At 43.0% G+C, this 11,261-nt stretch overlaps 1 protein-coding gene across 1 annotated transcript in view; it reads left to right on the top strand.

Annotated features, from left to right (window-relative positions):
- The first annotated feature begins 265 nt into the window (after nt 1-265).
- The window catches only part of LOC143321965 (plakophilin-3-like), a 29,692-nt gene continuing 18,696 nt past the window's right edge, over nt 266-11,261 (top strand). The window contains exons 1-6 of the mRNA XM_076732807.1: nt 266-565; nt 7,391-7,479; nt 9,169-9,785; nt 10,071-10,194; nt 10,368-10,572; nt 10,736-10,895. Coding sequence (XP_076588922.1) covers nt 361-565; nt 7,391-7,479; nt 9,169-9,785; nt 10,071-10,194; nt 10,368-10,572; nt 10,736-10,895 — 1,400 coding nt within the window. The 5' untranslated portion in view covers nt 266-360. The remainder of the gene's footprint in view (nt 566-7,390; nt 7,480-9,168; nt 9,786-10,070; nt 10,195-10,367; nt 10,573-10,735; nt 10,896-11,261) is intronic.

The raw sequence follows: 11,261 nt of genomic DNA, 5'->3' as shown, positions 1-11,261 counted from the left end.
TCTGTCATGTCATGTCGATACTGTATTGGAAAAGCGGATAGTTTGGGGGGGGGGGGGGTTGAAAAATTCGTTGTCAGCGAACATATTCCTGATAATTTTTGCAACTTGTCACATCCGCTTATTATCTTCATAGAGAACTGCATCCGAGTTGCTCTACATCCTTGAAAAAGTGCGCTGTATGCAGTGTGAGTGTGCAGCGCAGGGCTGTCCTGACGGGCACTAGGTGCGCTTTGGTCCCGCCTCCACACAGTCGGGCTGATCTCCATTTCATAACGGACACTGAGCAGGGACACCGGACGAGCCGCACCCGCCGCCTTTCTCTCTGTGCCCGGCTGAAGTGGATCGTTTCCCGCTGTGAGGATGAGTGTCGCGGTGGCGGAGGGCTGCTTTCTGTCCGCTCTGCAGCCCAACTCCTCCTGCACCGCCTATGTGGTTCCCTCGGACGGTCCGTCTCCGGACCCGGTGGCTAAAGCCAGGAGGGTCCGGGAGCAGGTCCGGATGCGGTTGGCTGAAAAGAAGTCCTCCTCTTTGCCCCGACTGGACGACTCACTGGTCGGATCAACAGGTGAGACACTTGGCGTTAAACATTAGGCTTCAGATTGGCCCCTGGTGCCTGTGCATGGCTCTGCGTCATGAAAGTGTAACATAACTGAGTTTTGGACTGTTAACCCCGACCTCCACCACCACATGAAGCATGAAAAGCACCTCAAGTAAGGATCAAATTCCTTGAATTAGAACAAAAAAACGGAATGTTAAAAAAGTAGAGCCGTGTTTAACCAAAACAGCTACAGATTAATCTGTGTTTGAGGCTGTGAAATAGTAATAAACAATAAAACAAATCCCAGGTTAATCTCAGATTACTATAACAAGAGAGGAGAGAGTAGACTAAAAAGAGATGTTACAGTGGGACCTGTTGGACCTCACATGGATTGAAGGCTTAATGCTGCACTGCTACTTTTATTTTGGACCTTTTGAGTGAAGTGGAAGCACAACAGGGAACATTACCATCTGTGTTGGGAAACACTTGCCTGCTCACACAGAGCGACATCAGCCTTTGGAATTGTCCGGCCACCTGATGACTGTTCAGTCTAGGATTCAGGCTCCTTTCAGCTCTTGTCCTGACTTTCCAGCTGTTAAATGCTGCACTCTGACTCACCAGCTCGGTCCAGACTCTGTCTCTGTGTGCCGTTTGCTGGGCAGGTCTTGGACACTGGCTTTATCAGAGCCTTTGTGCTGCTGCTGCTCCTGGACATCAGGTGACAGAGAGTGAACAGTGAGCTGAAAAATGCTCAAATATTTCAGGTGGTAATTCTTGGTGAGTTCGTCACTATGAGTGACCCCTTTGAGCACTGAATATTGTTAATATAGAAATAGTTATGAGTGCAGCTTTAAACTAACTTTTTTCCAGTGAGAAAAAAGTGTTACTCATAAACCGATGTGTCAACAAGTCATTGAATCTGTTCAACAAATGAACACACAACATGAAACCTGTTGCATTTGTACAGATTGAACTGTGGCTTCACTGTAGCCTCTTTTTTTTTTTTTTTTTTTTTTTTTGCATTTCTATCCAATTTATGGTGTAATTAGTATTTTTCCTCAGCATTAACACATTGTTGTTAAAGATGTCTTGAAACATGGTTTTACATCTTTTCTAAGCAGTGTGCTTTAAGTGTGGTATTCATTCACTGAGCACCTCTGTAAACAGTAATACTCCACTTATATATCACTGAAGAAAGTTAGCGTACATACCAAACAGAATGTCATGCACCAGACCGTCCAGCATGAATACATGCACCGTTAGGACACTATTGCTCATAAAGTCTGGGAAAGTCCGTCTCAACACAAAGCAACAACAGATGTGAACCTGAGCTGTTATGCAACCAAAATGGGAAATCTGTTACACAGACAACATACAGGAAACTGATGATGTGGAATTTTTGAAATTTCAGCATTGCTTTTTGTCAGTCGCTTGGTCAATTAAATAGAGACCCCTGTTCAGTACAGCATTAGCCTTGCTTTAGGTCTGATAATAGCTGGAGCTGTAGCATCCCTTTGTCAAAGCTCATGACCACGCTTGTTATTGTGGTCCACTTGAGCAGAAGGCTGTCCAGAGGATTGATATCACTGGACTTTAGCAGCCAGGCCATTAAGTCATTTCTCATGAATGTGTTTATTCCTCAATGATTACTGTGTCAGCTGGCTTTACAAAGCCATCAATCCTGGCCATTTCGATGTTTTTTGGTATGAGATAATTTATAAATAAATGTATACAAATGGACAAAGTGTTAATCACTTAAAACTTGACCCAAAAACATAAATTGTTGAGGTTATTACCCCCGTGTGTTGTTCATCTAACACACAGATGTGTGTTTGTGAGCTATGAGAACCTACAAGTGTGTTATTTCCTGGTCATTTCCTGTTTTTTCCCTCTCCATGGAAACTTTAATTCATGACATCACAGATTCCCATCAGGATAGTTTGGAGTTGTAAATGTTCACATGTTGAGCAGGAACTTCGTTTCCATGAATGAAGTATGAAAGTAAAATGTAAGTATGATCCAAAAGTGACTATTGAGCACACAGATCCATGAACACCTCATGTCTCTGTCTTGACATGTGCAGGTTTAGAATAATGGCCAGTGAGCTTGAGAAGTTCAGATGATCTGATCCACATCTGTCTCCTGGATCGTGACCCGGCTATTAGTCTTCTTAATGGAAGGAGTGGGAGAGGAAGGAGATACATCTCCTCCTTACGGCTGCTGCTCCGCCTTCTGTCTGATAAGACAACAGGGGCCCATTTTGACCCGTGAGGGAATCAGGATGTTGTTTGAGAGCTGCGTGTGATTTCGTGTGAGATCTCCTGTCATTAGTAAAAGGACTCACTGCATGTCTCCCAGCCACCACAGATTGCTTTTCATTCAACTGAATCTCCTGTTTTGTGAAGTAACAATGACAAACATTGTAACTTAAATATACATGTTTTCAAAGGAATAGAATTAGAGACCCCATTGTGACATTGTATTTTTAAGAGGGTGGTGATGCCATGAGCTGTATAGGAATATCCCCCTGATATGGTGTAGACACTGGTTGTTGTGGTGGTGGTGAAGGGGTAAGGGGCTTTGCCTGAAGATCTGAATGAAGAGATGTGGAGCAGGACGTCCAATGAGCTCAGTGGAAGGACCAACTGGGGGAAGTGGTTGTGATGAAGATTGTTGGTGAAGGGGATGAAGGAGGGCTGCATCAATATGACGAGACAGCTGACAGCGACAGGCAAAGGAACAGTTTGAAACTGCAGCAACACGATGATTGGCTCACAGAGGTCGTGGCAAAATCTGATTGGCTAACACGTGCAAAACCATACACATGGTGTTTAAAGATAGGGTAGAATATTTTAGTGCATGTTGTGTTTATATATCATTTTGTTGTTGCCTATATAAGTGAAATTGTGTCTTGAGATCAAAGTTAGTACTTCACCTGCTGTGGCCTGAGGTTGGAATTTGTTTTGTTTGACATTTGAAGTTGAGTGGAACTGAATGGGGTTTGGCAAAATCAGATGAAGTTCACATTTTTCACATATTTCACATGTTGTGGTCTGAATTCAGCATAATCTGGATGCAGCGCAGCCACAATGAAAATTAAAGCACAGGAAACAGATGGAGACACCCGGCAGAGCAAAATAATGCAAACTCAGACAGAAATTCATGCAGTCACTAGAGATGCTGGTGCGGATGAGTGTGAATGAACACACATGTCGACTGTCAGTTGGAATGTATCCAAATAGAAATTGAAGAAGAAATGGATGCTAGCTGGTGTCTGTCAGACTCCACACCCACCCTAAACTCATTGACCACCTTGTGTGTTGAACATTCCTTTCCAATCTCCTCTTCACAGCATGGTATCAGAGTCTATTTTAGAGCGGCTGTGCTTCAGCTAGTGGAGCAAGACCTGCTGTCACGCTGAGTGTCTGACATTTTTCACTGGACTATAAAACTTGAGAGCTAAGCATCAGAGAAAAGTGGATTAACTTGATCTGACTGAATTTGACAGTGCAGGAAAGACTATTTTTCTTCAGTGATAGCACTTAATGGACTTGTAGATTTTATTGTGCTGAGACCTAAAATACAGCACGCTGAATACACTGTTAGAAACTGAGAGCCTTGCCTTTTAACCCTGATTTGTAATCATTCCCAATATTTATTTCAGTACCTCTGGTAAATAATCCACCAAGTTTGAAAGGTTGTGAAAACATTTGATCCATTTTATCTACAACTCTTGTTGAAAAAAATTGATTTGGACTTAGAGCAAAGGTCATGAGGACATGAGCGAGAAACGTAAATATCCTACCACCAAGTTTAAAGTCAGACGTTCAATCCAGTGTAATAGAAGGAGTTAATTCTGTACACAGTCCCATCCCTGTTGTTTTACTTATGTATGAATGAGTTTTGATGAGGGGAAATGGGAGCACCACCTGATGTCTCTGGTCTTCACTTGACCTGACCTTGGTGCTAGTTAAAGTCACAGAATACCACAACACACAACCTTTTTTTTTTTTAACTAGTGAGGATGGTGATATTTGTCAGTCTGTCGTCTGGTTGGTCGGTCTGTGCAGAGGAAGGTATTTCAATATTGCCGAGGTTGCCATCTGCAGGGGACGATTAGACATTTGTCTACGGACATAGGTTGAAATAGCCCCCCTAAAAAGTCCTATACCATCTTTAAAACTACTAACTTCATTAGCTAAAATATGGCATGTGGGGTGTAATTAACTGGGCTCTGACTGTTGTGTATTGAGTTATTACTAGTGCTGGAGAATAGGATTGTTTTTTGGGGAGGACCAGGATTGGAGCTTTAGTGGAAGATGAGCTTGTGACAGACTGAAAGTACTGAGATGGTGTTGAGAAAGGCTTGGCTGGGTACCATGATCCAGTAATGGCTCGTGGTGAAGGAGAGGAGCTGCACACATAAATCACTGAGAGGCTTCTTGTTTTGCAGAAGCCAAAGAGAAAACAGCCTCATCTTGGAAGATGGACTTAATCACAGTCATAAAACTGTGAGAGAGGAGTTGATTAAAACCATGTTTAAACTTCAGATAGTAACACTCCCAAATTCTGGATTCCTCAGTGGATGTGAGTGTGTTTTTGTTCACACAGTCAGTATTATCCTGCTTCCAACCCAGACATATCTAACACTACACAAGGCACCCTGATACAAAGGTCTGGATATCTGCAAGGCCATGGGACCAAGGAAAGGGGAGTTGCACCAGATCCACTGCTGCAGAGATTCCCACTCTCCTGGACCATCACCAAGGTCTTAAATATGTACAGTAACGGTTTTGTTTGATCAGAACTAGTTTGTATGGCATGTTGTCCAACCTCATTGGAAATCAGAAGCGTTTCTAGTTTTTCCAAACATGACAGTCACCTGGAACAGTTTAACAAGAGGTTCAAGAGGTTTGATGACGGGTTATAAATATAGTACTTAATCTGAAATACTGCATCATGTTTTGTTTTGTTAGTTTGGTATGGCACATAGCTCTAAATAGTATAGGATCATGAGCCCATACTGCTCATGAGTCATTGCTATTGCTATGGATGACACAACCAGAAGTGCGAATTAGAGCAGGAGCAAATTTATACTTGCAGTTAAGAACAAATCCATGCACCAGAGTTGCAGAATTTGTCCAAAACTGACTCAGCTTCTGCACAGTATAATCTCTGACGTCAGCCCACCCTGGTGCAGGGAGCACAGTTTTGAACTTAATGATACATGTTTCATGCAGTTTCTTTAGAGTGGTAGTTAACTTTTCTACAACACACCGTGTTGTTCCATTTGTACCAAAGAACCATATTTTAAAAAATAGATTATCTTTTTTTTTTTTTTTTTTCAAACTGATTATTCAACAAGAAAAGTTTCATGCCCACCCAGACAGTGTTCTGACAGCAAGCCATGCATAACCCAGGATGCACAGAAAAACATTTGGACATCCATTGTTCTCTAAGTGAAAGTCGTGATTAGCGTGATGTTAAGCACCCATTAAAATGGTTGTTAAATGCTAATGCTCGTACTCATGAATAGCACAACGATAACTCTACCTAGCTTTAAATCAAAGTTTTTATGCAATAATGTTTTGCATTTACAGGATAGGGACAGTGGAGTGGCAGACAGGAAACAGGGGAGCGACAGGGGTGTGACATGCAACAAGCATCACAGATCAGAATCCTACAGATGACAGTTTGTGTGGTCTGTGTGGTTGTGCAGGATGTGCTTTAACCATTCGCCTACCAAGAGGCTCCCTTTAAATGTTTAACCCAGTAGGTCCATTTGTGATCATCAGATAAAGTTACAAACAGTGGAGCTCTGGTTTAAATATTGAAGACCAAATCTGATAAAATAGCAAATGTTTAATATATTGTTGGTTATATGCTATGTGTGCTCTCCTCATTGTGCTGGTCTTGTTTGAGGGTACCTTCCCTGCCCTCTGAACTGGTGATGCTTATGCTCAGGCATGCAGCCCACCTCCCCTCCCAGCACCATCGCCTCCCCCCTTCCTTCCGTACTGTTGGACTGGATGGTGTGTGTTGTTTTCTCCAGGCAATTTACTACAGGCACTGCTCCGGCTTCCTCTCTCTGTTCAACTCATGGCAGCTCACTTACATGATGTTTTAATGTGCTCTTGTCATGCGGTGACAGTGTGAGATCTTTATAAGGTTCCTTTATCCACATGTCTTTACTGCAAAGAGACAATAAACAGAGAATATTAGATGGACAATAAATATGAAAGAATACTCAAAGCAAACAAATATAGAAACTCATTTTAAGATTAGACACAGAAAAAGGCTTTGATAGAGTATCCAGGTTATTTATCTTTGAAAAGAAGGTTTTGGTTTACACACTAGGTTTATTAATTAGGTGAAAGCTACTGTATGTATAAGGTATCAACATCACAGGTTAAAGTAAATTGCATCCTATGCGATAGATTTGAGCCGCAGAGAGGGATTAGGCATGGTTATGTCACCTCTCCTCTTTGCTCTATATGTTGAAGTTCTCTTCCTCACTATAAGAAATCAAACAAATACAACAGGAATTAAAGAAGCAAGAGAATGCATTAAAATTGCTCTGTGTGGATGATCTAGTGCTATACACTGTTTGCAGGTGATCCAGTGATATACAGAATTGAATCATATTATGACAAGCTTTTATGAGAGTCATACATGAATATACACATAATCATGTCTCAGGATATAAAATAAACAGTCACAGTTTAGGTCACTTTCTTATCCGTCTGTGCAGTCTGGATAACCGGAGCTGACATTCTGAATAGTACATTTTTTTTTTTTTTTACACGTACTGATGAAAAACACTAATCTTTCATCTTTCTTCTCTTTGTCTAGACTACAGCTTTCCTGAGGCAAAGAGCTACACCCACACCCATGGTTTCAGTTCCAGGTCCATGATACACACACCCAGCCGCGCCATGGCTGTGAGTACCACCTGCCAGTACTGCTGTGCACTGTAATACATGCAAGAAAACATTCACGACAACTGTCCAGTTCAGATCTGTGCAGAAATACCGGAGGTTTGGAAAGGGTTTAGCATAGTTTCAATCAAACACAGCAAAGGGAACATAACTTAAAGCGTGGACATTTAGACTGGCCTGAGTGGTTAGTTCTTTGAGAATACTACAAGAACTGTTTTGGTATTTTATACAGTGCAAACTCTGCGAGGATTCACTGCAGACCTCCAGCCAGAAAGCTGTAAGTTTGACTGATGGTCTTCGTGGAGTTTCCTCGTACAGTACACAGAGTTTGGCTGTGGTGGACTCCAGTAGGGATGCCATTGTATTGTAAATCTCGTCATTGACTGTTAAAAGATTATTGGGATTTATTATAACTTCTGTGTTAGTTTTATTGTTTTGGCCAGCAACTTTCTCAGTATTAATAACATTGAACTAAGTTACTTGCTCAGATCTGATCCATAGACATGATTTAGAAAGCCCTGAGTCACCCTCAACGCCCCATGCTTAATTATCTGGATTTTTTACATTTTTTTCATTTGGTTAAACATTAAAAGATAGATTCTGCAAATTTAATTGTCAATTCGAAACATCTAGAGTCTGTTTTAGAGCCTTCAAACTGGCAGGAAAAAAATTCTGATATAGAAATTACAGTACCTTTAAGGAGTTCGGTGAGGCAGACAAACCCAAAAAGAGAAAACAAAAACAAAAGTACAAGTCAATGTGTCCCCAGACAGACTGGTTTAAAGTCTGACCTCTTGTACTGTAATCAATTTCTGTTTTACCTCCAAATAAAGTGGTTTAGATGATCTGCACAGACTGTTGGCTTATTCACAACCAGTCTGACTGACTGTTCATGTTTCTTGCCCCTTTGTTGTTGTTGTTTGTACAGATTTCATTGCGTTCCAAGATGTCAAAGTCAGCCAAATCTATGAAAATCAGAGCAAAGTTGAAATAAATTGCAATTGTACTTAAACTATACCCATGTAAAATACTACTCTTTCTGTAAAAGAGTAGGGTAGTCCTTCCTTGACTGGAAACCCGTGTGTCAAGCATGCACACACACACACACACACACACACACACACACACACACGCACACGCACACGCACACGCACACACACTCACACACACACACACTTGAAAGTAATGAGCCAGTACTGTTTGAGAATAATGTTTCCTCTCTGGTCTAATTGGCTCTGTGTCAATGAGAAGGAAAATGCTGAGCAACACTGCGGACCAAACCCAGAACAATGTAAAGACAGAAGAAAAATATAAACAGGACGTTTGCCTGTTGCTTTTAACCGGCCAGTGTAACAATGTAAAGGCAGCAGCGAGCTTCCTGCAGCTTACAGTAGCCAGGCTTTGATGAAGCAGAGGAGGAAGAGCTGTTGTATGTGGAACCTCTTACAACGCCTTTTCCTGTCCAGGACACTTTGAGTAGCATGAAGAGTTGTTTCTTGAAAAATGTCTTGAAAAGAAGATACTTTTCTCTCCTCGCCTGCGCTGTAAGAGCTTCTCTGTAACAACTTTTTCCAGCTCTCAGGAAGAAAAGAAAATGTGCCTTTTTATATGAGAAATTGAGAAAAAAGAGAGCATTTTTCTTTGCCTGCTGCAGTGTGTCTGCTAACCTTTTATTAACCACCCACCCTGCAGGTACCCACAAGACCCCTTCACTCCTCTGGCTTCTCCACTCGCTCTGCTGTGGAAACCACCTCTAGGGTGAGGAATAAAGGAACCAGTATGATCCATAGCAGCTTCCAGACCTCCCAGTCACACAGCAGAAGCAGACGCTCTAAGTCACTGTGCCAGGCAGACCAGGAGGCATTTCCTGTCACTGTGTTGGTCCCTCCAGAGAAAGCCTCCTTCCCAATCACTGTGCCTCCCCCCGGCACCCTAAGGCGCAGCCTCAGCGGGACACTGGCCCAGGACAGAGGCTACTGGCAGGAGGAGCTGCCATGTCAATACACCTACAAAGGTCCCTCCCACCGCACCATCAGCCGTATTACCAACCGACAGCAGCACTACCAGCAGCAGGGCTCTAGCTTTGGTCAGGAGGGCTGGGTGGGCACTGGCAGAGGCGTCCCCACGGCAGGGGACGGCTGGAGGACACAGTGGCAGCAGCATGTGTCCAGGGGCAACCATGTCATGGGAACAGGGCAGTACCAAGCCCCTCTCCACCGGGCCGCCTCGCTCCGCAGTGTGAGGAGTGTCGGGAAGGGAGTGGATATCTTGGATGGAGCATCGATACACAGCAATGACCCACTGGAAGAGTGAGACATATTCACTAATTTGTCTGGCTAAGACATCTGGGCCACTGCTGGCTTGGATCGGCTTTATCGTAGCCATCTCAGATGGATGAATTAGTTGTACAGTGAATTAGTGCTATCAGACAGAAGTGTCCTGCAGAAGAAGAGTACACAGTTATTATGACTGTGTAGCTCATAGTGTCACTTTTCCAGGTTTTTTACAACATAGATCAAAATGAATGATGGAAATAATTATTGGTTGCAGGCATAGCTACTGTTAATATAAAGCTTGTATATGTGTGTGTGTAGGATGCAGGGTCTGGATATGGCTACAGCTGTGAGGTATCTGTCTGAGTCAGATACTGCCTTGCAAGTTCTTGGAGCCGCATACATACAGCACCAATGTTACCACAGCAACAATGCCAAAAACCAGGTAACAGCAGCTTGCACTTGACTGTGTTTGGATATATTTCCCTCACTTGCTGTATTTATTTATCTGTGTATTTGATTTTTTCATTTAGTCTGCCATTTATTCACCACCAGCACTTCTCTGTATGTGCGTATTTATGGTATATGTTGTGTGTTCTTCCTGATCCTCTCTCTCAGGTCCGTGCTCTGCATGGCATCCCAGCTCTGGTTCAGCTTTTCTCCAGTGACAACCAAGCCGTGCAGCGTTATGCCACTGGCGCCACACGGAACCTCATCTACGAAAACGCTGACAACAAGGCAGCGCTCGTAAACGCTGGCGGAGTGATGCAGCTCGTCAGCATCCTGGGCGAGCCTGATGAGGAGCTTCGAAAGACCATCACAGGTAGTAATGGTCATTGTTTTGAGACTGGTCTGAACCCTGCTCATGAGCTTATGTCCATGCATGAGTCCATACTTAAGTCACATAATCCAGGTGATGCTACTGATTTATGATTTGAAGTACTCAGTTATATATACAACAGAATAAAATCCTGTTGTGGCTGCAGGGGTCCTGTGGAATCTGTCCTCCAGAGACAACCTGAAGGAGAAGCTGTCCAAAGAAGCTTTACCAGAGCTGACAGAGAAAGTACTGATTCCTCTGTGCAGCAGCATCCCTCTGAGCCCATCTGAGAGAGACATCTTCTACAATACCACCGGCTGCCTCAGGTGACTGCACAGAAAACCACGCTGTAGAATTACTGTAGAACCAAATCATTTCCCTCAGTTGGGTGAGTCGAATGGCACTAAATACTACAGTATCCATGAACCTTACGTGCCATTGCTATGGAGATGGCAGCCAGAGGCAAGAACCAGAGTTAAGAACAGAATCAGTGCTTGGTTGTTTCTATTGGAAACAAAACACCAGCCTGATTTACTGACCCAGTTCTTTCTTCATCGAAACACATTACTCCAAGGTGCATTTAGACAGCTGGTCTCTTTATGCTGACTTTAAATAATGCAGCTTTCATGCACCTGTAGCATAGAGCTGCTGCTGCCTTCTCTCAACAAAGAATTTTGATCATATAAACCTAA

This window comes from Chaetodon auriga, chromosome 1 (assembly GCF_051107435.1).
Source record: "Chaetodon auriga isolate fChaAug3 chromosome 1, fChaAug3.hap1, whole genome shotgun sequence".
Taxonomy (NCBI): domain Eukaryota; kingdom Metazoa; phylum Chordata; class Actinopteri; order Chaetodontiformes; family Chaetodontidae; genus Chaetodon; species Chaetodon auriga.
Note: the sequence above shows the minus strand (reverse complement) of the source record. Positions and strands in the feature narration are given on the sequence as shown.